Here is a 27,212-nt window from a genome sequence, read left to right on the forward strand (position 1 = left end):
CAAACATGTCTGTGTTTAAAAATTTCCACTAAAATATCTTCATCAGAAAATTCATCATACATTTATATTACATACAGTGAACATTTCTGAAGTTTTTCTTCATCTGCTAAAAATTAGAGAAAATGGCTGACAACAAACTTTGACATTGTTCAGTCTATTGATTTAGAGCAAGTGCCCAATTTTTGGTGAAAAAGATGAAGACATTCAAATACTGCTTTACTGATTTCTTCTAGCAATGTAAGATCAGAATCTTTTGTTGTTTCTCCCGGCATTCTTTGAAATTTGAATTTTATTTAAAAAAAAAAAAGACCACTTTTTTGGATTTTACATTTGCATAGTCAATTGCCTTCTCCTTCCAGGTACTGTTCTTTCAATTAGAGTCTGATATCATAATATTTTACATAAATAATTTTCCAGTAATTAGTCACTGAAATGTTACAACTTAGGTAACTATTAAATTGTACTACTAATGTAGTATTGTATTTTTTCAATTGTTTAATTAGTTTTAACACAATTAGCAATTAGGCTACAGAAAGGCAAAGAATGAGAAATACCTATACCCATATCAAAGCTGAGAGAAAGGGTCTGGATAACATTCTTTATAATTAGAAAATGTGTGTTTTCAAAAGAATTTTCTTCATTTCTTATGTAAGAGGAAATACCAAAGATAAATGAATAGCATGTTTGAGGAGTTCTAATACATGGCTACTTTTATAAAAATTTACATGTAAATTTGGCACATTTTCAAAACTTACAAGTTAAAAAATTATTTTACAATCTAACCACAGAATCTTCTCATGCTTTACATTCAGCTTTCTTTAATACACATTTATTGAACTTTTCCTAGGCAGCAAATGTGTGTACAGAACAAATGATAAATGACAAACTACCTTTTTTTGAAAAATTTGATTTATTCAACTAAATGCAAATAATTTCAAGAGGTGTATCAAAGAATTATTTCTAAATGGCTTCTTTTTTCTTGCTATACACAGTGGTAAGGGCAATCCTGTCAGCTCTTCAGCTCTTGCTTGACCTGCTTTGTCAACTGTTTGTGAAATGGTACCCAGAACAGCACAATGTAATGTCAACCTGCATTAATTCTTTCCCAAAGAGAGGTGTTCAGTATTCAAGCTGTGTTTGTCCTAGCACAATCTATTTATTTTTCAGCTTCATCTCAGAAGGTTTACAAGTACCACTTCCTTTGGAAGACTCTGTTCTTTTTTGCAATTTCTCTTCTAAAACAACCTTTCAAAGGACAATAATGATGTCCCATAAAACTGCCTTCAGGGAAGTCATTAAGAAAGTAAATATTTCAAGGAACTGAATAAAAATGTTATACATACCAATATTAAATTTTACTGTTTTCTTCCTAGACACGTTATGAAAAATTAAAATGATCCCTTATTCAATGAGTATTTCTCAATGAAGTAAATCCATCAATACTGCATTTGTTTTTATGTAAAACATAATTTGTTTTCAGCTAAAGAGAACCATATGCAAATGTTTCTAAAATTATATAATGTTTTCTACTTCAGTTGTGTTTTAGCAATCACTTAAATGTTTTGCTAATGGAGTTTCATAAACAACAATATAGGATAACAAAAGCATTGATTTCAAGTATCTTCATTTGAAACAATGTAAATCATTCATCCATTATTCTATCTTCCTTAGAAAATAAGAGAAAGGTTTTAGTATTCTTAATCTAGATTTTGATTATTTTGAAATAAATCTTTGGTTTCCCCATTCCCCAGCCAATCAGTTATAATTCTGGGTACAAGCATATTGTAACCATAATACATTTGCCTCTTCAAAATCTTTTCAAATTTTGTCCTTTCCACCTTTATTTTTGAAGCCGGCTTCTGGTTGGTTCTGGTAACACCAAGGGTTCTTGTGTGACAACTGCAGGGTAATTTTTGCCCAATAGTTCAACTTCAACTTGTTGTCCCACTTTACTGAGCGCTACAGGGACATACGCGAAAGCCAGACTCTTCTGGATGCAGTAACTATAGCTCCCGGAGGTCGTGTTGCCAACCACCTGAAAAACAAGACCCCACCACCCTCAGCATCTTGGTTACAACTAGGATGAGATGGCTGGATGGCATCACCGACTCGATGGACTTGGGTTTGGGTGTACTTCAGGAGTTGGTGATGGACAGGGAGGCCTGGTGTGCTGCGGTTCATTGGGTTGCAAAGAGTCGGACACGACTGAGCAACTGAACTGAACTGTGTGCTTCCTCTTTAGAGGAAAACTCTCAAAAGATATGTTCAACTTACAAAGTTTTATGATATGCTGTCTGTGAGGTTAATATCAGGAGAAAAACTTCACTTTTTTGAGAAAATTAATGAAAGTTTAAAATTATGAAAAACATTTTTCAGAATATATATTTACTTTGCTCAGTTTCATGCCAAGTGACTTGATAGGAAGAATGACATGTTTCCATTTTAAACTTTAAAAAATTCTCTTCCATCAAACTAGCATGGCAATAATAGATATAAAGGAGAAAAACCTAAAAATCCTAAAGCAAACCTAGTCAACTGTTCCTGTTAGCATTTAGAAAATGACCTGTCAGAAGAGTGCTGAATTAAACTGTTAGTATATCAACAGTCAAGGTAAAGTGAATCTTCGATATAAATATTGTTGCTGTTGTGCTTAGTTGCTCAGTCATGTCCAACTCTTTGAGACCCCATGGACTGTAGCCCACAAGCCTCCTCTGTCCATGGGGAGTCTCCAGGCAAGAATAGTGGCATGGGTTGCATGCCCTTCTTCAGGGGATCTTCCCAACCCAGGGATTGAACCCAGCTCTCCCTCATTGCAGGTGGATTCTTTACCAGCTGAGCCACCAGGGAAGCCCACATGAATACATAGAGCATTTAACAATTCCTGATAACTGCAAGGCACTTAAATAAATGTTAACTTTATCTTCTTTAGCTCTAGATACAAGAAAAAGAGTAAAATGCCAAAAAATTACAATACAGATTTAAATGCCACATATCTTAAAAGTAAGACAACAAAAGCAAAATATGATATATAGCCCAACTCAAAATGGCTTCTCCTGGCTACACAATGTCACACTAATCCTTCCAGCCTCACTGCCTAGCACAGTGGCTATGTATAGCTGGTGCTTGAAAACATCCATGAGCATGAAGCAGCCTGGTGATGTTTTAGCTGCCTCAGCAAAGAGCCCACAACAGGCAACAGTCATGTCACAGCATTTCTAGATTTTTAGATGCTTACACATTTATGACATTAAATACAGGCTCCTATCTCTGCAGCCCCAGTTTTTAATTATCTCGTTGAAACCCTAAATCAGAAGCTCTCCATATAATTTCTGAACTTATTATGGTGATTTATAAACTGAATGCATTCATTAGTAAAAGCTTCTCTCTGGTAGATTATTAGCTGCTAAGGTATTTCTGAAATAAAACACATGTTTCAAAATGGTTTTTCTACTCTAGATCAGAGTTCCATGATATAAAGCTGGGATTTGGGTCAAGGTAGTTGGAGTTCTAATCATTGCTTTTTGAAAGATACTGATAACTTTGGTTTCACTTCCAAGTCTCTGAAACAGAGATCTGCGTTTGGAACTCTGGAAAAGTTAACCTGATTTTCTTGGGCATTTTAAGAAAACAGGAAGAATCCTAAGTGAACCGCTTGGTCAAATTCCCTAACTCACTGAATCAAAAAACCACAACCCCTCTTCAGAGATTGCGTGCCCTACTTCCTCAGGTCTCCCCATCTCTTGGAATCTAGCAGTAATTCATCTGGCAGTTATTTCTGCATTAGTAACTTAAATAGCATGTTTATTTTGTGAATGCTATTCTTAAAATGTTTATTGAATGTGTCACCTTCTGTTTGATTACTTTTATTTCTCCCTTAATTTCTGTCTAATCCGGGAATTGGTAGCTCAGAGTATTTTAGAACTCTGGTCTTTCCTTTGATCTTATTACTATGTCTCTAGGGAAAGGTTTTCCCTAGCATAAATTTTATATCATTCTTGAGTGACTGAATGGAACGGAACGGAATGGAATGGAACCTTAACATTTTCCAAATTCAGTTAAATTCATTGCTTCGTTTTGTTCAGTGAAATATGAGAACAACTTGTCTTCACCCTCTGCCTAATAGAGTCTCATATTCTTTGTGAACTCAAATGTCAGCCTTCTTTTTATCAAGGTAAACAAGCTTCATTTATTTTTAGCCTTGTCTCATTCTTTTCTTAATTATTAGACTTAAAGATGCCCGTAACAACCATAGAGAAGGGAACATGGTAAATAGTCTTTGAAAGAGGGAACATGATTTAAATTGGATGATATATTTATTTGGCTATCCCTGTGTGTTTCAGTTTATTAATAATGAAAAAGAAGACTTTCTAAACTTTCCCAACTTCCTTATCAAAAAGTTTTTCTTCAAAATTTACTTCCCAGCAAAGCTGTGTTGTTGTTTTTTTTAACTAATTAAAACCCTTCTCATGCATACTCCTGAAGAAGGAAATGGCAACCCACTCCAGTATTCTTGTAGAGAATTCTGTGGACGGAGGAGCCTGGGGGGCTGCTGTCCATAGGGTGGCACAGAGTCAGACATGACTGAAATGACTTAGCACGCATGCATGCATTGGAGAAGGCAATGGCAACCCACTCCAGTGTTCTTGCCTGGAGAATCCCAGGGACAGAGGAGCCTGGTGGGCTGCCATCAATGGGGTTGCACAGAGTCGGACACGACTGAAGCAACTTAGCAGCAGCAGCAGCAGCAGCCTCATGCATACTCTTATGCCTTGATTTTTAAAAATGAAACCTTACTTAAAATCATAATCCACTCCTCCAGCACTGCCATCTCCCAATGAGATTTATCATCTCCCCAAAGTACTCATCACCCTCTGACATGCTATTTATTTTATTTAATGTTCATTGTTTGTCTCTCCCCTCCCTAGAATATAAGCCCCATGGGGCCAGTGATTGTCTGATTTGTTCACTGCTTTATCCTTAGTACCTAGAAAATTGCTATCACTTAGTAGACGTTCACATTTGTTGAACAAACAAAAATTAATGATATTTGCGATGCTAGCAATTAATCCTATCGCTAGCATCGCAAATATCTACCAGCAGGAATATAATATCAAATAACAAAGGTAGTATAAGTCCAGATAAAGTCAGGAAACAAAAATCAAAAAAACATTTCATATCATTCTAGAGTATAAAGTAGGTCAAAGAGGGTTACCCCCATGATAAAATGATTTAAGCATCAAAGAGCAGATACGCTGATATCAGGAAATTTAAGAGAAGTATTTAAAAAATATTTTTGCAAAGGCTTTTTGGAATTTGCTACAATATTGCTTCTGTTTTATGTCTTGCTTTTTTGGCCATGTAGCATATGGGATCTTAGCTCTCTGACCAGGGATTGAACCCACAACCTTTGCCTTGTGAGGCAATGTCTTAGCCACCAGGAAAGTCCCTCGTTTCAGATTTGCCCAAGATTTCCACCACCAGGGGAGTCCCTGAGAAATATTATTAATAACTAAAATTGCAATTGGATTGGCCACTCTATAAACAGATGGCACGTAATGGAAAGATGAAAAATATAACAAGATAATTCAGTGCACAGAAGACAAAGGAAATAAAATTTAAAAATAGAACTTGGGTTTCCAGAGTTTTTCTTTTTTTCCCAGACTTCTTGTGCTATCATTGACATATAACATTATATGAGTTTAAGGTACAGGATTCCAGTTTTTTTAACTTGGGTATGGTCACCTTTAAGATGACTAGAAATCTGTCAGTGGATCATGGTCAGTGGTAGGGTTGCATACAGAATGTTACAACCTAATCTGTCCTTCATTCCATGGCCAAGCGAAACAGCCAGAAGAAGGGTGGGTGTGGACCATGTCAGAAGACCAAGAAAGTTGGATGAGAACAGAGTGAAAAATGCAGAACAAATTCAAAGATGAGGTGGGGGATGAAATATAGTGACAAGGGAAAAATGAATTCGAGGCAGAAAGAACTTGAGACATTATCACACTCAGCGGCTTCGTTTTACAGATAAGAACATTGAGACACTGGGAGGCGCATGCAGTTAGCTAATGGCAGAGGGGTTTTCAGTGGAAATCATGGGCAAACCTGAAACCAGAAAAAGAACATATTAAGGAAAGAGGACTGAGCCAGAGATCTGGAACAGAAAGAGGAAGTGGAGACTGTGAGTTAAGAGTAAGAATGGTACAAACAGAGGAGCAAACTCAACACAGTCAAAGCTGAGGCATTTGAGAAAAAGCTTCAGATCTGAGAAAAGATCTACTGGTTTCACAGTATCAACTATGACATCCATCTGTTAGATGTGCAAGAACTGTGGGTATACAGTGAAGTGCTTAGGAGAATAAGGGGCCATAAGAGACAGAGAAAGGAGAAAATGGGGGATTCAACATGGCTTAGAAGAGAGGATAAGCAATTTTAAGTCCAGCTGTACCCGGGTCAGAAATCAACTCTGCCAACGACATATCATAGTGTGTGACCTCAAGCAAGTTGCTTAATCTCTCTGAATCTCAAAGCCTCATCTTTAAATGGGAATGATCATACATATCTGAAAGGGTAGTTATAAAAGTAAATGGGACGACATGAAAAATATCCAGCACAAGTAGGAAATCTATACATGTTAGCTCCATGTCAAAGTGACCCCTTAGCCCAGATGCCATTTCTTTAGTAAACTGAAAGCTAAGATTTGATCCCACTGGCTCTCCCAACCACCAGTGCTTTTTGTCACTGAACTGATGGGAAAATGGAAACAAATATTAAGTAGGCTGCAATGCATGAGAAAACACTTTAGCACAGAATCTCTAAATCTGTGTTGGCCGAGCAGACCCTGCTCAATAAAGAACAGCTATTAGATGAGTCTTAAAGGCCCTTTGGAGAAGGAAATGGCAACCCACTCCAGTGTTCTTGCCTGGAGAATCCCAGAGATGGGGGAACCTGGTGGGCTGCCGTCTATGGGGTCGCACAGAGTCAGACACAAATGAAGCGACTTAGCAGCAGCAGCAGCAAAGGCCCTTTGGTTGCCACATTGTCCCTGCCTGATAATCCCTGTCTGGTTGTTGTTTTTTGTTGTTGTTGTTTGTTGTTTAGTCACTAAGACATGTCCAACTCATTGCGACCCCATGGACTGTAGCCCACCAGGCTCCTCTGTCCATGGGATTTTCCAGACAAGAATACTGGAGTAGGTTGCTATTTCCTTCTCCAGGGGATCTTCCTGACCCCAGGATCAAACCCCATCTTCTACATTGCAGGCAGATTCTTTATACTGTCTGGCAACACCAGGTAAAGCACAGCAAAATGCTGAGCCAAAATGGGTTTTATAAATAGTCATAAAAGAGGGAGGAAGTGAAGTTCTGTTGATAAGTTATCTAACTCTAGCTTTACCAAGAGAGAGAATGAAATGTAGCATCCCAAAGGAAGAAGGTGATCTAACTCCTCCTGAAGAACTGAAAGATTTCCAGTTTACTTTCTAAGGTTCTACCCTCCCTTGTCATAAAAATTTTCATTTGAATTTCTTTTCTGTTAATGTGCTGAGGTCAGAATTGCCTCCTTCTGAAAGATCCCAGAGAAGCTAAGTCAGAACACCAAGTTCTTTATAAAATCTTACTCTTGTATTCACTGATATGGATGTGACGAGTCAATAGATCATTTTACCTCCTAACCTTCTAAATCGTACCTTCCTCATTGTCCAGTGTATTCAAGTCTTGCAGTTTATTGTCTTTCATTAAAACATATAGAACATGATGTTTTCCAAAATGAGCAACATTTCACATTTTCCTGTCAGTTAAGTAATCTCTGTCTCTTGACTGTCAGTTCTGAATCCAAAAGAGTGTCCTCTCAACAATAGATAAATACCTAGCAAAAAACTGTAAACAGAAACACAGACAGGAGTTTCTGCTGCAGAAACACTGCGGTGGCCCCTCACTATGGGGCTTCAGCACTCACCTTGCCATCATACCAGATGCTTTCATTTCCCTCCGGATCAACATCGTCCGTTGCCAAGGTGAGGCAGACCAGTCTCCGTTTCAGCCCCTTGGCTTTAATCTGTTTCAGTGCCTGCTTTCCTATGAAGTCTGCTGGCTGCAGGAATCCAAGATAATGATGATGAATGAATGCTCAGACACTGTGACAAGGTTAGAGATGCAAGCATTTAAATTTGTCTTTGCTATTTTCTCGCCAATTACACATTAAATAAAAATACAGATTGGATCAAACGTCTAGACAAATATTTCTTAGTCCTCAGATGACAGCATCGGCCATGTATTCCTTCAAAATAGGTGAGACTTAAGGGTAATAACTTCTGATAATTGTACCAGAACTACCTAGGCAGAAACACATGAGGCCTGATATTATGATGGTGCGTTATGAAAGATACCCTTGCACCTGATGATTCTGGACAGTGGGACTGGTGGGCAATGCACAAGGTGTGGCTCAATTTCTACCTGAAATAAGCCTTTCCTAAGAAGGAAATACACTTTTTTGAAATATGATGCTAAAGCAACTCCAAAATGCCTACTTTTCCCCCTTCTTCAGAATAAGGGTTCCTGGAATGTATTAACCCACTGGGTTGCATTGTCAGTTCACGCAGGAAACATATTGAGCTCGTACTGTGAGAGGCATCACACTGAGCCATGGGTGGGCTGCAAAATTAGTTAGATACAGACATTCTGATTAAAGAGCTTATTCTCTGATGCTGCGCTTTTTAACCTCCCCCCGCCTCCTTTCCCACAACACATGACAGATGACAGTCTCTTTCCTAGTGCAGTCCCCTGGGCACACTCAGGGCTCTTCCCAAAGCAGTGCAAGCAAGTGAGAGTGACAATGTTACAGGGAAGACCTTGAGTCCACTCTTATGCATTAAGAAAAGTAGGAATCATGCAAACTTCGGGAGTTTCATATTTATTAGTAACCAACCGTACAAACAGGTGAGCCATGACACCTCAGCAGACACTTAGCTAGTAAAGGAGACACAGCTCCACGCAACAAGAATGCCAAGGACACGGGACAGACGTGAGAAACTAGTCAGAGGCTAAAAGCACTGAGAGTGCAGAGGGAGAAGACTGACCCAGGGGAGGCACTGGGGAAAGGTTTCGACATATATGTGTCCATCTCTTATTTTAAGGGGAAAAAGAATTTGTGATATTCAAGTCTCATCTCTGATGACTTAGAGTTATAATGTAGAAGACAAAATTCTCAAAACAGTTCTCCTAGACTAACTACTCTCTGAAAGAAAAAAAAGGAAACAATAATTTTGATTTCTTTACTGGTCAAAGAAGAAAGGAAATGCTCTTTCATGCCAAACATATGCTCCGCTACCAACATTTGGGATTTATGCAGCTCTTTCTGTGCACGAAACACAGGATTGGGTATAATAAGCCCCTTCACCTCTCCGTTTTCTCTGTGACTCAGCTGGTAAAGAATCCGCTGCAGTGCGGGAGACCTGGGTTCGATCCCTGGGTGGGGAAGATCCCCTGGAGAAGGGAAAGGCTACCAGTATTCTGGCCTGGAGAATTCCATGCACTGTATAGTCCATGGGGTCACAAAGAGTCGGACACGGCTGAGCAATTTTCACTTTCACTTCACCTCGCAGTGAAGCAGCAGGGGTGGTCCTCACATGCCCTCTGCCTAAGAGCCTCCCCAACTCACTCCTTTACTGACTCAGAACTTCTTAGGACAAGCCCACAATGCAGTATGATTTCTATGGATATCGAAACTTTAAATTGCTGACTACACAGGAAGCTAAAGAAAGCTTCCACTGGCCAAGGTGGTTAAAAGAATTATAAAACCGAAATCCAATTCTTTCCCCTCCACTGTAATCCAGATACTGAGGACCAACTACAAGCTTTATTATGCAGCCAGATAAAAATTCAAAGACTGGGACCCATGTTATTTAAGTTGGGACAACTGGGGTTAAACAAAGTAACAAACACAGGAAGAGCTTGGTACATCTGAATTGTATGTAGGATAAATTCATGATAACACAAATCAAAACAAACCAAGTTCATTATAGTTAGAATGTTTGTCTAAATACAGAAAGAACTCTACAACAGGTTTTTTAAATTTTTGTTATCTTTTTAAAAAGAAGACTTGCTATCGTGGATATATGATGATAAGGAGTGCTTTTTAGAGTTACTGTCTATATAGGAAGTGAATGACTGCAATGAAAAGAAGTCACACACTTTATTGTGTGGAAAAGCACACAATGCTGAGTGGCCATGCACTAAACTGTAATTCTGGAGCTCTGGGAAACCCTGAATAGAGTCCTCACCTTCTGTTATGGAATCTGAGTCTTTGCTGTTACGAGATTCACTTAGATCTTAAAGGTTTGAAGTTCTCCTGAGTCCCTATTAAAGAATTTTCTTTCAACTGATTACTCAACTGTTGTCACGCCCCTGCTGTGTATCAGATACTAGACACAGGGTATTCAGAGCTAAAACCACAGGGTCTTGCAGCCTCCGGGAGGTCCCTCAGGAGATATGACCTCTTCCCCTCCACATTACAACATGCTCAGTGCTGAAACTGTTTCATATGCTTAGTGTTTTAACATATCAGCAGAAAAAATAATAGTTTGAGATTACTGGAAACATGGTAAAATATGACATGTACAAATAAGTTATACCAATTTGAAATGTGATTCAATGTTACTTCTGCTTGTTCTATGAGTGTTAAAATCACAGTGTTTTGAAATTTTAAAACAAAAAAAAAAATGTCTAATGCATGTCTAAGGCCCACAGACAGATGCTATGATAGAGGTATGCACAGTGGGAGCTCAAGAAGGAGTATGATTAGCTCTTTCTGGGGTAGAAGAGGGGGGTGGGGGCGGCCTTCTGTCAGCTACAGTTTTGTAAAGGGTTTGAAAGATGGGGCTTCCTGATAACTATCGTCTGAATAACCTTTTCCAAAAGCCTTATAAGTCGATCTTCCCAACATTCATAGCACTGGATTTGGGGCCTAAAAGAAATTTGAGTTTACTTAGACAAAGACACTGAACCAAGATCTCAGGAGTCCCAACCCTATTCTTTTCATCTACTTTGAGCTGCCTTCACTGAGCTATTTAAGCCAGTATCTGCCACATCTTCAGCGGAGCTGTGGTGAAAGCTGGCCATGACCACAATTTCCAAGACGAGGGACTTTAAGAGGTGCTGGCAGGTGGGGGAATAAGGTGTTCTGGAAGGGGAGCCCAACTCCACCAAATTCACAATTTTAACTAAGTCTAAGCAGGAGAAGGAAGCGGCAACCCACTCCAGTATTCTTGTCTAGGGAATCCCATGGACGGAGTCTGAGCCTGTTGGGCTACAGTCCATGGGGTTGCAAAGAGTCGGATACAACTTAGCAACCGAACACACACAAGCAGGAATGTAAGGGATCCATTAATCACAAGAAACAGGAAAGGGGGATCCCCAGAAAACATCCTTTAAAAGAGAAAAATTAAAGTAACAAACTCATAATAGATAAGTAATATTAATATTTATAATTTATTAGGCATTTGCTATGTGCCAGACACTATGCCTAGGGCTTTACAATCATGAGCTCATTTAATCCTCACAAGGTTTCTACAAGACCAATGATTTTATGCCCAACTTATGAAGAGAAGACCTAGCAAAGTTAAGGATTTTTCATGAGACTCAGCTTTAGATTTTATCCATATGAATTTTTAAAATGACTCTGCTTAGAGTCTATCATTGTCCTGCATAGCTAAAGAATGTTTCTTTTAAATTATTTAGAAAGATAAATATATGATATCACATATATGTTGAATCTAAAAAAAATGATACAAATGAACTTATTTCTAAAACAGAAAGAGATTCACAGACATAGAAAACAAATGTATGGTTACCAAAGGGGAAAGGCGAAGGGATAAATTAGGAATTTGGGAATAACATTTGTAGATTACTACATATAAAATAGATAACCAACAAGGACCTATTGTATAGCACAGGAAATTCTACTCAATATTCTGTAATAACCTGTATGAGAAAAGATCTGAAAAAATATGTGTAACTGAATGATTTTGCTGTACACCTGAAACTAATACAACATTGTAAATGAATTGTATTTCAATACAAAATAAATCAGTTAATTAAAAATATTATTTCTAGGTACCCTGAACCTATTTTGAATGACATTCACCACACAGTAATATTTTTATACTATATGAAAGAATTTGGAAATGTCCTAGAAGTTAATATTAATGAAATTTAAACTCTATGCCTATATATCCTTGAATTAAGAAATGATCTTGTCAGCAATATCATCCTCAGATGAATGAAAACTAATACTCAAACAATAAAAATGTAAGGAACACATACCTAAAAAACACAGATAAGAGATAACACTTGTCCTGTGAGACAATTGTTGCTTCCTACGCTAACCTGTGAAAGTGAAAGTTGCTCAGTCATATCCGATGTTTTGCAACCCCATGGACTGTGGAATTCTCCAGGCCAGAATACTGGACTGGGTAGCCTTTCCCTTCTCCAGGGGATCTTCCCAACCCAGGTATTGAACTCAGGTCTCCCACATTGCAGGTGGATTCTTTACCAGCTGAGCCACAAGGGAAGCCCAAGAATACTGGAGTGGGTAGCCTATCCTTTCTCCAGGGGATCTTACCCACGCAGGAATCAAACTAGGGTCTCCTGAATTGCAAGTGGATTCTTTACCAACTGAGCTATCAGGGAAGCCATAGCAAAGAGAGATAAGAAAGCCTTCCTCAGTGATCAATGCAAAGAAATAGAGGAAAACAATAGAATGGGAAAGACTAGCGATTTCTTCAAGAAAATTAGAGATTCCAAGGGAATATTTCATGCAAAGATGGGCTTGATAAAGGACAGAAATGGTATAGACCTAACAGAAGCAGAAGATATTAAGAAGAGGTGGCAAGAATACACGGAAGAACTGTACAAAAAAGATCTTCACGACCAAGATAATCATGATGGTGTGATCACTCTCCTAGAGCCAGATATCCTGGAATGTGAAGTTAATTGGGCCTTAAGAAGTATCACCATGAACAAAGCTAGTGGATGTGATGGAATTCCTGTGGAGTTATTTCAAATCCTGAAAGATGATGCTGTGAAAGTGCTGTACTCAGTATGCCAGCAAATTTGGAAAACTCAGCAGCGGCCACAGGACTGGAAAAGGTCAGTTTTCATTCGAATCCCAAAGAAGGGCAATGCCAAAGAATGTTCAAACTAACGCACAATTGCACTCATCTCACATGCTAGCAAAGTAAAGATCAAAATTCTCCAAGCCAAGCTTTAACAGTACATGAACCATGACCTTCCAGATGTTCAGGCTGGTTTTAGAAAAGGCCAAGGAACCAGAGATCAAATTGCCACATCCGTTGGATCATCAAAAAAGCAAGAGAGTTCCAGAAAAACATCTACTTCTGCTTTATGGACTACACCAAAGCCTTTGACTGTGTGGATCACAATAAACTGTGGAAAATTCTTCAAGAGATGGGAATATCAGACCACTTGACCTGTCTCCTGAGAAATCTGTATGTGGGTCAAAAAGCAACTGTTAGAACCAGACAGGGAACAAACAACTGGTTTCAAATTGGGAAAGGAGTACATCAAGGATGCATATTGTCACCCTGCTTATTTAACTTATATGCAGAGTACATCATCTGAAATGCCAGAGTGGATGAAGCACAAGCTGGAATCAAGATTGCCGGGAGAAATACCAATAACCTCAGATAGGCAGATGACACCACCCTTATGGCAGAAAGCAAAGAAGAACTAAAGAGCCTCTTGATGAAAGTGAAAGAGGAGAGTGAAAAAGTTGGCTTAAAACTCAACATTCAGAAAACTAAGATCATGGCATCTGGTCCCATCACTTCATGGCAAATAGATGGCAGACTATTTTCTTGGGCTCTAAAATCACTGTAGATGGTGACTGCAGCCATGAAATTAAACGATGTTTGCTCCATGGAAGAAAAGCTATGACCAATCTAGACAGCATATTAAAAAGCAGAGACATTACTTTGCCAACAAAGATCTGTCTAGTCAAAGCTATGGTTTTTCCAGTAGTCATATATGGATTTGAGAGTTGGACCATAAAGAAAGCTGAGCGCCAATGAACTAATGCTTTTGAACTGTGGTACTGGAGAAGACTCTTGAGAGTCCCTTGGGCTGCAAGGAGATCAAACCAGTCAATCCTACAGGAAATAAGTTCTGAATATTCATTGGAAGGACTGATGTTGAAGTTGAAACTCCAATACTTTGGCCACCTGATGTGAAGAACTGACTCATTTGAAAAGACCCTGATGCTGGGAAAGATTGAAGGCAGGAGGAGAAGGGGATGACAGAGGATGAGCTGGTTGGATGGCATCACTGACTCAATAGACATGAGTTTAAGTTAACTCTGGGAGTTGGTGATGGACAGGGAAGCCTGGTGTGCTACAGTCCATGGGGTCGTAAAGAGTCGGACATGACTGAGCGACTGAACTGAAGCTAACCTTGGCCCAGACTGGGAAGATTTAAAGTGGGGTGATAGCAGTCCATTCTCATTTTACTTGCCTTTCCTCCCAAGTTTACAGGCTTTATTATATAGTTATTCATTACAAATAAGAGAGGAAAATGTGTCTGTAGGTAAGTGCTGGAATTAAAATTGGTATCTTCAGGATGATCTGGGACCAGAACTGTATTTCTTAATGAGTCACTACCAAATTAACTATATAAATAGCTGTTAAAGTCTTTGAGAAACATTTCTGGGGCACTGAAATTATACCTTAAAATAGTTTTGGCTTATATTGTTAATCTATTAATTTTTAAAAAGCAATGAGAGTCATTAATGCAGTCACCTGTGATATATCCTAAATATAACATCCATACAGATGAAAACATTAAGTGGATTTTAAGTGAAATGTAATTAATCATCTCTTTTTAGCTTTATTAAAAACACATATTACCAAAAAGCACATGGAAATGAAATCAATTAAACCAGTATATTTAGGGTTGGGATTCTCAGAACAGTGGAGGGTTTTCACACATGTAGTTAAAGTGAACTTGAAAAGAGCAGTGGAAGGAAGGTTCTGAAATGAAGTCAGGGTGGTGGGCTCCTACAGACTGGGAAAATATGTTAAAAATCTTCTTTTGGACCTTTTCTGTTGCATATATTTGGAGTCAAACCCCATCAGAAAATTCAAAGCAGTCATCGGTGTGATTGAACTTTTGGCCAAGATCCTTTTAAAAGTTTCCAAAAGCACAAGAGAGTCAGTGTCATCCTTTAGAAACCAGGTATAGCACTGGTGGGGGTGACACCCCGGCATTTAGAGAAATGGGGAGAGTGGCAGAGAGCCCACTCGCCACATCTACCACCAGTCACAGAGCAGAGCCGAAAACCAGGGTAAGACTTCTGCCGCTGCCCCTTAACACATTCCTGAAAAATTCCTATTTAAAATGAGGTCAGGAATCATGCATTAAAAACCGTTCTCATGGGACTCCCTTTGGAAAGCACATGGCCATGCTAAACTAGTTCAGTTCAGTTCAGTTGTTCAGTCATGTCCAACTCTTTGCAAACCCATGGACTGCAGCACACCGGGCCTCCCGGTCCATCACCAACTCCCGGAGTTCACTCAAACTCATGTCCACTGAGTTGGTGATGCCATCCAACCATCTCATCCTTGGTCGTCCCCTTCTCCTCCTGCCTTCAATCTTTCCCAACATCAGGGTCTTTTCAAATGAGTCAGTTCTTCACATCAGGTGGCAAAATATTGGAGTTTCAACTTCAACATCAGTCTTTCTGATGAATATTCAGGACTGATTTCTTTCAGGATGGACTGGTTGGATCTCCTTGCAGTCCAAGGGACTCTCAAGAGTCTTCTCCAACACCACAGTTCAAAAGCATCAATTCTTTGGCACTCAGCTTTCTTTATAGTCCAACTCTCACATCCATACATGACTACTGGAGAAACCATAGCCTTGACTAGACAGACCTTTGTTGGCAAAGTAATGTCTCTGCTTTTTAATATGCTAAGTTGGTCATAACTTTTCTTCCAAGGAACAAGCATCTTTTAATTTCAGGGCTGCAGTCAGCATCTGCAGTGATTTTGGAGTCCCAAAAAATAAAGTCTGACACTGTTTCCCCATCTATTTGCCATGAAGTGATGGGACCAGATGCCATGATCTTAGTTTTCCGAATGTTGAGCTTTAAGCCAACTTATTCACTCTCCTCTTTCACTTTCATCAAGAGACATTTTAGTTCCTCTTCACTTTCTGCCATAAGGGTGGTGTCATCTGCATATCTGAGGTTATTGATATTTCTCCCAGCAATCTTGATTCCAGCTTGTGCTTCTTCCAGCCCAGCGTTTCTCATGATGTACTCTGCATATAAGTTAAATAAGCAGGGTGACAATATACAGCCTTGACGTACTCCTTTTCCTATTTGGAACTAGTCTGTTGTTCCATGTCCAGTTCTAACTGTTGCTTCCTGATCTGCATACAGATTTCTCAAGAGGCAGGTCAGGTGGTCTGGTATTCCCACCTCTTGAAGCATTTTCCACAATTTGTTGTGATCCACACAGTCAAAGGCTTTGGCATAATCAATAAAGCAGAAATTGATGATGTTTTTCTGGAACTCTCTTGCTTTTTCGATGATCCAGCAGATGTTGGCAATTTGATCTCTGGTTCCTCTGCCTTTTCTAAAATCAGCCTGAACATCTGGAAGTTCATGGTTCACGTACTGTTGAAGCCTGGCTTGGAGAATTTTGAGCTTACTCTGCTAGCCTGTGAGATGAATGCAAATGTGTGGGAGTTTGAGCATTCTTTGGCATTGCCTTCCTTTGTGATTGGAGTGAAACTGACCTTTTTGAGTCCTGTGGCCACTGCTGAGTTTTCCAAATTTTCTGGCATATTGAGTACAGCACTTTCATAGCATCATCTTTCAGGATTTGAAATAGCTCAACTGAAATTCCATCACCTTCACCATTTTTGTTTGTAGTGATGCTTCCTAAGGCCCACTTGACTTCACATTCCAGGATGTCTGGCTCTAAGTGAGTGATCACACCATCATGATTATCTGGGTCATGAAGATCTTTTTTGTACAGTTCTCCTGTGTATTCTTGCCACCTCTTCTTAATATCTTCTGCTTCTGTTAGGTCCATACTATTTCTGTCCTTTATTGAGCCCATCTTTGCATGAAATGTTCCCTTGGCATCTCTAATTTTCTTGAAGAGATCTCTAGTCTTTCCCATTCTATGGTTCTTCCCTATTTCTTTGTGTTGATCGCTGAGGAAGGCTTTATCTCTCCTTACTGTTCTTTGGAACTCTGCATTCAAATGGGTATATCTTTCCTTTTCTCCTTTGTTTTTCACTTCTCTTGTTTTCACAGCTGTTTGTAAGGCCTTCCTCAGACAACCATTTTGCCTTTTTGCATTTCTTTTTCTTGGGGATGGTCTTGATCTCTGTCTCCTGTACAATGTCACGAACCTCTGTCCAGAGTTCATATGGCACTCTGCCTACTGGATCTAGTCCCTTAAATCTATTTCTCACTTCCACTGTATAATCATAAGGGATTTTATTTAGGTCATACCTGAATGGTCTATGGTTTTCCCTACTTTCTTCAATTTCAGTCTGAATTTGACAATAAGGTGTTCATGATCTGAGCCACAGTCAACCCCCAGTCTTATTTTTGCTGACTGTATAGAGCTTCTCCATCTTTGGCTGCAAAGAATATAATCAATCTGATTTCAGTGTTGACCATTTGTGATGTCCATGTGTAGAGTCTTCTCTTGTGTTGTTGGAAGAGGTTAGTTAATTATGACTAACCTATGGTCTTTCTAATGAACCAACTTTCTCTGGTCATTTGTCAAATACCATGTGCATCTATGTTTTTCTTATAGTTAAATTGATTAAGTCACATACTGGGTTTGTTCCATTGAAGGAATGGATCTGACCAGCTCACCACCCCATCAAAACAAATTATACCATCATTCATTTCATTGTCAAACAATTAGAATCATACAGGATTTGAGTGAGTGAGTGAGTGAAGTCTCTCAGTCGTGTCCGACTCTTTGCGACTCCATGGGCTGTAGCCCACCAGGCTCCTCTGTCCATGGGATTCTCCAGGCAAGAATACTGGAGTGGGTTGCCATTTCCTTCAGGCAGAAAACTTAGTCCAAGGTCATTTTTTTATATAAGAAAATTGAGACCCAAAGTTAAGGTTATTTCCCAAAGTGACAAAGTGAGTTAACACCAAACCTCAAAACCAGGCTTCCCATTCTTGATTCCTTTTCCTCTTAGCAGAATTTTATAATAGTCCATGTAAGTTTATAATAACCACAATTTTCCTATCTCTTTACTAGCAAAATATTAAACTATGAATGTAGCAATTCCAGTCTGTTATTATTGGCTAGAAATAAATATTCTCATATTCATATAGTTTTTTATTCTCTACTCTTGGCATATTTAAAACAAAAAATTCATCTAGCATTTTTCTAACCAAAACCGCTGATCAATTAAGCATTCCTTCTCAAAAAAATCTGATACAACTAGAAAAGGGAATCTATTAACCAGAAGAAAGGTGTGGATACATCAAAACCTGGAGAAAATAATTAAAATATGACTCATGAGCCTGGCCAATAATTAGGCTAATTAGCATCTGATCCAAACTAGATGCTTCAAAATGAAAATAGCATTCATTGTGTGTGTTTAATGACTTTTAATAGATTCAATATCAAAGAAAATCATACTTTTCAGTCTTTGAGTCTTTTGATTTACAGGAAAACAGGGAAATGCACTTGTGGCTTTGTCAGATGTACTTTTTTTTAAATTGGAGCACAGTTGATTAACAATGGTGTGTTAGTTTCAGCTGCACAGCAAAGTGATTCAGACGCACTTTCATGCTTAACTGCATTAGCAACAATCAGAATACCAAGGTTTCATATTAGCTTTCATCTCTCTAGACTATAGTGAAGAACAATTGCCTATTTGGTGTTTTAAGTAGAACACTCAAGCCTAAATGCAAAGTAAATAATTTTTAAAGCAAATACAAAGAAATAAAGCTGGGGTCTTCAAAAACTGAAAGGGTTTTATCTATAGTTGGTTTTCCATAAAAGATTTTATTAGATTCCATTCAACAAGAATGGAAGAGGCCTAACATTTACTGAGGTATCAAATGTTCTTTGGCTCATCTAATATTTATAACAAATTTAAAAGGTGGATGATTTCTTCATTTTAGAGATGATAAAACTGAAGCACTTTAGATTAGGCAACTTGTTTATTTTAGAACCAGTTGGTGGCAGAGCCGTGGTTCAAACCCGTCAAATACTTACTAAGATTGCACAAATTATAGCACACAGCACTAGCCCTGAGGATTCTTGGCTTCTGTCCTCAAGGAGCTCAGAGTCTTGCTGAGGAGGCAGCCAGTATTATTGGGTGTGAAAATATAGTAGAGGTAAGTACAGGGTGCTACAGAAGGGATCCCAGAACTCCCCTGGCTTTAATTGCCACCTATATATGAATGATCCAAATCCATACTTTCAGAGCAGTCTCCAAACTCATGTGCTCAGCTGCCACTGAGACTCTCCACTTGGCTGTCCCATAGCTCCCCCACATCTCACAAGTCCTTCCAACCTCTCAATCACACCCCACCTGTGTTTTCTAGTTCATTAACAATATCCTAGATCCTATTTTCCACTCCCTTCACAAACAGTCCTTCATGTGGTCTCCATCCTACCTTCTTATCATTCATACCTCTTTCTTCTCCATCCTATGGCCACTACGTTAGTTGAAGCCCTCAACATCTCTCCATTGGATTGCTTCAATTTGGGGAAATGATCTCCCACTTATCAGGGTAAATCCCTCTTAATCTGTTTTCCATCACTAGAATGTCATTCCTTGCACAAAATCCTTTAAAGTCTTCTCAGTGTCTCCAGGATACACTCCCTAGCCAGGCAGATGAGACCCTGCATGATGAGGTCCCAATACTTCTCTGGCATTATCTTCATTTGCTACACGTCAGCCCTGATAGGTGTTTGGGATAGAATGGTAAAAACGCATTTTGTATTACCAGAACCTGTACTCAGGAAGGTTATATCAAAAGATCAAGAAATATGAACAAAATAGTTGCAAGCTGTAACACATCCTATAAAAAGGATGTAGCTACAAAATTTCTTTTAAAAATTATCAAATAAAACCCAGTAACATAGAAATACATAATACATCATTACTACATGGATTTTATGCCAAAATTAAAATTGGGTTAACATTTGAGAATAAACACAATTCATTGTATAACAAAGTAAAAAAGAAAAGCCATATGGTTATCTCAATGGATCTAGAAAAAGCACTTGTCAAAATCTAATATTCCTCATTTTAAAACAAAACAAACACAAAACTTCTAGCACTAAAAACAGAAAGGAGTCTCCTCAGAAAGGAGCATCTATGAAAATCCTACAGCTTTCTCCATGAAAAACTTACAGTAAAAAGCATACTTAATGATGAAAGACTAATGATGGTGATGAATGTTTTGCATCTAAAATTGGGAAACAAGATAAGTATGTCTGCTCTTACCACTTCTATTTGTTGCAGTTTCAACCAGTAGAGGTTCTAGCTGGTACAATAAGGTAAGAAAAATAAATGAAAGGCATCCAGATTAGAAAAAAAAGACAAAGAAAAGTTTTATTTTCATACACACAATTGTAGAAAATCCAATGAAAAAATTTTTAAAAAGTACTAGAACTGCTAAGTGGGTTTAACAACATTGCAGAATGTGAGATCAATATACAAACCCATTGTTTTCTACATACTAGCAATAAACAACTGAAAATTGAAGTTAAAAATTTACAAGTCACTCAGTCATGATCAATTCTTTGCGACCCTATGAACTATAACCCACCAGACTCCTCTGTCCGTGGAATTCTCCAGGCAAGAATACTGGAGTGGGTAGCCATTTCCTTCTCCAGGGGATCTTTCTGACCCAGGGATTGAGCCCGAGACTCCTTCATTGCAGGTGGATTCTTTACCACCTGAGCCACCAGGGAAGCCCACTATCAAAATACAAAATACTTAAGGATAGATCTGTTAAAAGATATGCAAGACCCATCAACTTCAAAACATCATTGGAATTAAAGATTACCTAAATGAATGGAGAGATATACCTCATCATTAGATAGAAGACTTGAACTGACCTATAGATAGGATGCAATTCCAATCAAAATCCCAGCAGGCTTTCTGATTCATGGAAATTCAAGGGATCTAGAGTAGCTAAAACAACACTGTAAAAAAAAACAACAAAATTTCAGGGCTATCACAACCTAATTTAAGCTACAATAATGAAGACAGTATGGTATCCTTATCAAGAAAGATAAATAGATCAATACAACACAATAGAGTCCAGAAACAGACCTAAACCTATATGAACAATTTTTTTTGGACAAAGGTACAAAGGCAAAGTAGTTTAAATATATAGTCTGTTTCAACAAATGGTGCTGTAAACAATTCTATGTCTATATGCTAAAATATAAACTTCCATTCATACTTTTTATCAGATAGAAAAATTAACTAAAAATGGATCACAGATCTAAATGTAAAAAGATGATAAAACCTGTAGAAAAAAATAGCAGAAAATCTTTGTGACTTTGGGTTAGGCAAAAATTTTTCAGATACAACACAAAAACATGATCCATAAAGGAACAAATTGATAAGGAGTTTAAAAATTCAAAAATTAAAAACTTCTTCTTTTTGAAAGTCACTATTGGACAAATGAAGATATAATACACAGCCTGGGAAAAAATACTGGCAAAGTATGTACCTGACACGGAGAAGGCAATGGCAAGCCACTCCAGTACTCTTGCCTAGAAAATCCCATGGATGGAGGAGCCTGGTGGGCTGCAGTCCTTGGGGTCGCTAAGGGTTGGACACGACTAAGCGACTTCACTTTCACTTTTCACTTTCACACATTGGAGAAGGCAATGACAACCCACTCCAGTGTTCTTGCCTGGAGAATCCCAGGGACGGGGGAGCCTGGTGGGCTTCCATCTATGGGGTCACACAGAGTCGGACACGACTGAAGTGACTTAGCAGCAGCGGCAGCAGCATGTACCTGACAAGGACTTGTACCTAGAATGTGTGAAGAACTTCCAACACTCAAGGCAAAAAATGAACCCAGGTAAAAATGAGTAAAAATTTGACCAGATGCTTCATGAAAAGAGAGACAGGAGTGGCATAAACAAGATGTTAAGCATCAAATCATTAATGAAACAAATTAAAACCATGTAAGATACCACTACACATCTCTTAGAATAACTGAAGCTAAACAGGCTGATCACAGCAAGTGTTTGACGAGGATATGGAGAAACTGGAACTCTCATATACTGCTGGTGGGAACATAGAACATAAAAAATGGTACATCACTTTGTAAAACAGTTTCTTATAAACTTGACATATCCATTTCATTTTATGCAGCCATTCTACCTCTAGGTATTAACTTGAGAGAAAAGAAAGTCACAGTCCATACAAATACTTCTACAAGGATGTTTACAGTCATTTTTTTTTTTTTTTTGTAATAGCTAATCTATAAACCATCTGATGATGTCCACGTGTAGAGTCTTCTCTTGTGTTGTTGGAAGAGGGTGTTTGCTATGACCAGTACGTTCTCTTGGCAAAACTCTATTAGCCTTTGCCCTGCTTCATTCCATGCTCCAAGGCCAAATTTGCCTGTTACCCCAGGTGTTTCTTGATTTCCTACTTTTGCATTCCAGTCCACTATAATGAAAAGGACATCTTTTTTGGGTGTTAGTTCTAAAAGGTCTTGTAGGTCTTCTTAGAACCGTTCAACTTCAGCTTCTTCAGTGTCACTGGTTGGGGCATAGGCTTGGATTACTGTAATATTGAATGGTTTGCCTTGGAAACAAACAGAGATCATTTTACCGTTTTTGAGATTGCATCCAGGTACTGCATTTCGGACACTTTTGTTGACCATGATGGCTACTCCATTTCTTCTAAGGGATTCCTGCCCACAGTAGTAGATATAATGGTCATCTGAGTTAAATTCACCCATTCCAGTCCATTTTAGTTCACTGATTCCTAGAATGTCAACGTTCACTCTTGCCATCTCCTGTTTGACCACTTCCAATTTGCCTTGATTCATGGACCTAACATTCCAGGTTCCTAAGCAATATTGCTCTTTACAGCATTGGACCTTGCTTCTATCATGAGTCCCATCCACAACTGGGTATTGTTTTTGCTTCATTCTTCATCCCTTCATTCTTTCTGGAGTTATTTCTCCACAGATCTCCAGTAGCATATTGGGCACCTACCAACCTGGGGAGTTCCTCTTTCAGTATCCTATCATTTTGCCTTTTCATACTGTTCATGGGGTTCTCAAGGCAAGAATACTGAAGTGGTTTTCCATTCCCTTCTACAGTGGACCACATTCTGTCAGACCTCTCCACCATGACCCGCCTGTCTTGGGTGGCCCCACACAGCATGGCTTAGTTTCATTGAGTTAGACAAGGCTGTGGTCCATGTGATCAGATTGACTAGTTTTCTGTGATTATGATTTCAGTGTGTCTGCCCTCTGATGCCCTCTCGTAACACCTACCATTTTACTTGGGTTTCTCTTACCTTGGACGTGGGGTATCCCTTCACGCCTGCTCCAGCAAAGTGCAGCCACTGCTCCTTACCTTGGACGAAGCGTTCTTTACAGTCAAAGATGGAGAACCTCTATACAGTTAGCAAAAACAAGACCGGGAGCTGACTGCGACTCAGATCATGAACTCCTTATTGCCAAATTCACACTTCAATTGATGAAAGCAGGGAAAATCACTAAACCATTCATATACGACCTAAATCAAATCCCTTATGATTATACAGTGGAAGTGAGAAATAGATTTAAGGGACTAGATCTGATAGATAGAGTGCCTGATGAACTATGGACAGAGGTTTGTGACATTGTACAGGAGACAGGGATCAAGACCATCCCCAAGAAAAAGAAATGCAAAAAAGCAAAATGGCTGCCTGGGGAGGCCTTACAAATAGCTGTGAAAAGAAGAGAAGTGAAAAACAAAGGAGAAAAGGAAAGATATAAGCATCGGAAAGCAGAGTTCCAAAGAATAGCAAGGAGAGATAAGAAAGCCTTCCTCAGAGATCAATGCAAAGAAATGGGAAAGATTAGAGATCTGCTCAAGAAAATTAGAGATACCAAGGAACATTTCATGCAAAGATGGGCTCTATAAAGGACAGAAATTGTATGGGCCTAACAGAAGCAGAAGATATTAAGAAGAGGTGGCAAGAATACACAGAAGAACTGTACAGAAAAGATCTTCACGACCAAGATAGTCACGATAACGTGATCACTGACCTAGAGCCAGACATCTTAGAACGTGAAGTCAAGTGGTCCTTAAGAAGCATCACTACGAACAAAGCTAGTGGAGGTGATGGAATTCCAGTTGAGCTATTTCAAATCCTCAAAGATGATGCTGTGAAAGTGCTGCACTCAATATGCCAGCAAATTTGGAAAACTCAGCAGTGGCCATGGACTGGAAAAGGTCCGTTTTCATTCCAATCCCAAAGAAAGGCAATGCCAAAGAATGCTCAAACTACTGCACAATTGCACTCATCTCACACGCTAGCAAAGTCATGCTCAAAATCCTCCAAGTCAGGCTTCAGCTATACGTGGACCGTGAACTTCCAGATGTTCCAGCTGGTTTTAGAAAAGGCAGAGGCACCAGAGATCAAATTGCCAACATCGGCTGGATCATGGAAAAAGCAAGAGAGTTCCAGAAAAGCATCTATTTCTGCTTTATTGACTATGCCAAAGCCTTTGACTATGTGGATCACAACAAACTGTGGAAAATTCTGAAAGAGATGGGAATACCAGACCACCTGATCTGCCTCTTAAGAAACCTGTATGCAGGTCAGGAAGCAACAGTTAAAACTGGACATGGAACAACAGACTGGTTCCAAATAGGAAAAGGAGTACATCAAGGCTGTATATTGTCACCCTGCTTATTTAACTTATATGCAGAGTACATCATGAGAAATGCTGGGCTGGAGGAAGCACAAGCTGGAATCAAGATTGCCAGGAGAAATATCAATAACCTCAGATATGCAGATGACACCACCCTTATGGCAGAAAGTGAAGAGGAACTAAAAAGCCTCTTGATGAAAGTGAAAGAGGAGAGTGAAAAAGTTGGATTAAAGCTCAACATTCAGAAAACTAAGATCATGGCATCTGGGCCCATCATTTCATGGGAAATAAATGGATAAACAGTGGAAACAGTGTCAGACTTTTTTGGGGGGGGGCTCCAAAATCACTGCAGATGCTGATTGCAGCCATGAAATTAAAAACCACTTATTCCTTTGAAGGAAAGTTATGACCAACCTAGACAGCATATTAAAAATCAGAGACATTACTTTGCCAACCAAGGTCCATCTAGTCAAGGCTATGGTTTTTCCAGTGGTCATGTATGGATGTGAGAGTTGGACTGTGAAGAAAGCTGATCACTGAAGAATTGATGCTTTTGAACTGTGGTGTTGGAGAAGACTCTTGAGAGTCCCTTGGACTGCAAGGAGATCCAACCAGTCCATTCTAAAGGAGATCAGTCCTGGGTGTTCACTGGAAGGACTGATGCTGAAGCTGAAACTCCAATACTTTGGCCACCTCATGCGAAGAGCTGACTCATTGGAAAAGACTCTGATGCTGGGAGGGATTGGAGGCAGGAGGAGAAGGGGACGACAGAGGATGAGATGGCTGGATGGCATCACTGACTCAATGGACATGAGTTTGAGTGAACTCCGGGAGTTGGTGATGGACAGGGAGGCCTGGCGTGCTGTGATTCATGGGGGTCGCAAAGAGTCGGACACAACTGAGTGACTGAACTGAACTGAACTGAATCTATAAATAACCCAAAAGTTCATCAATGAGCATGTAAGTTATGCTATATACATAAAATGAAATCTTACTTAGTATAAAAAGGAATTAAATATTGATACATAGAATATCAGAGATTAGTACAACTATGCTGAATCTAGGCTCAAAAGATTATGAAAGTTCTTCATACATTCTAGATACACGTCCTTATCAGGTACATACTTTGCCAATACTTTTTCCCAGGCTGTATATTACATCTTCATATACCCGAAAGAGTATATATTGTATGATTCAATTTATATAAAACTCTGCAAAATGCAAAATAGTCTGCAGTGATGAAAAGTTCCATGGGGCCATGTAGAGTGTAGGGAAGGCTGGGAGGCATGGATTTCCAAGGGGCAGGAACACACCTCGGGGATGAGGGATGTGTTCACCATCTTTGAAGTGGTGATGCTTTCATGAGTACAGACATGCATCCAGACTTATCCAGTGGTACATTTTATATGTGTCAACCCACTTCAGTAGTCTTGCCTGGAGAATCCCACAGACAGAGGAGCCTGGTGGACTACAGTCCATTGAGTCTCAAAGAGTGTGACATGACTGAAGCACCTTCGCACGCATTCAGGCAAACCATTAAAATAATTAAAATAAAAGCAATCTAAAGAATTACTTCAATTCATTCCTAGCCAAGGGTCCCCATACATTTCCAAATTAGAGAGTAATTAGCTAAATAGCATACTTAAGATTTTAGGATGGAAATAGTTTTATAACAGAAACTGGATATATATGAGGATAATGATTCAATGGTTGTTAGTTTAATATACTCTGACACATGTTTCAAGGATGATAAACTAGATCTCAAACTCGATTTCACTTCCGTTTTCTTTCTTTTTCCCTCCTTTTTCTCTCAGTGACAGAAATGGGTAAGAGACTAAGGATGGCTTAATTAGAATAATAAAATCATGCAGCTCATATATATAACATAGCAGTCTCCAAGTCTGCTCTGATAACATAGAGTCTCCAAGCACTCTGCAAGGTGGTATTTCATAGAATCTTAGACATGAAAGGGAGCCTTTATTTTAGACTAACAATCTCAGTTAGAAAATGAAGTTAAATAGCTTCCCCAAGGTCAGAGAGCTAGAATTTGGTGACATTTTTAAAAATTCTGTTAAAAATAAGATTTGGGACAGAATTTATTACCTGGTGGGGTTTCTGGTGGCTCAGTGGGAAAGAATCCCCCTCCTATGCAGGAGACATGGGTTTGATCCCTGGGTTGGAAAGGTCCCCTGGAGGAAGAAATGGTAACCCACTCTAGTACTTGCTGGGAAATCCCATGGACAGTGGAACCTAGCAGGCGACAGTCCATGGGGTCACAAAAGAGTTGGACACAA

General features: G+C 39.1%; 1 protein-coding gene across 1 annotated transcript in view; it reads right to left on the reverse strand.

Moving 5' to 3' along the window:
• Positions 1–272: 272 nt before the first annotated feature.
• Positions 273–27,212, reverse strand: part of DMGDH (dimethylglycine dehydrogenase) — a 77,701-nt gene continuing 50,761 nt past the window's right edge. Inside the window, 3 exon segments of the mRNA XM_055437459.2 lie at positions 273–1,842; positions 1,844–2,035; positions 7,957–8,091. Of these exon segments, the coding sequence (XP_055293434.2) occupies positions 1,819–1,842; positions 1,844–2,035; positions 7,957–8,091 (351 nt within the window). The 3' untranslated portion in view covers positions 273–1,818.

The sequence above is a fragment of the Moschus berezovskii genome, chromosome 9, assembly GCF_049115385.1.
Source record: "Moschus berezovskii isolate FMDL1 chromosome 9, NW_MosBer_1.0, whole genome shotgun sequence".
NCBI lineage: Eukaryota > Metazoa > Chordata > Mammalia > Artiodactyla > Moschidae > Moschus > Moschus berezovskii.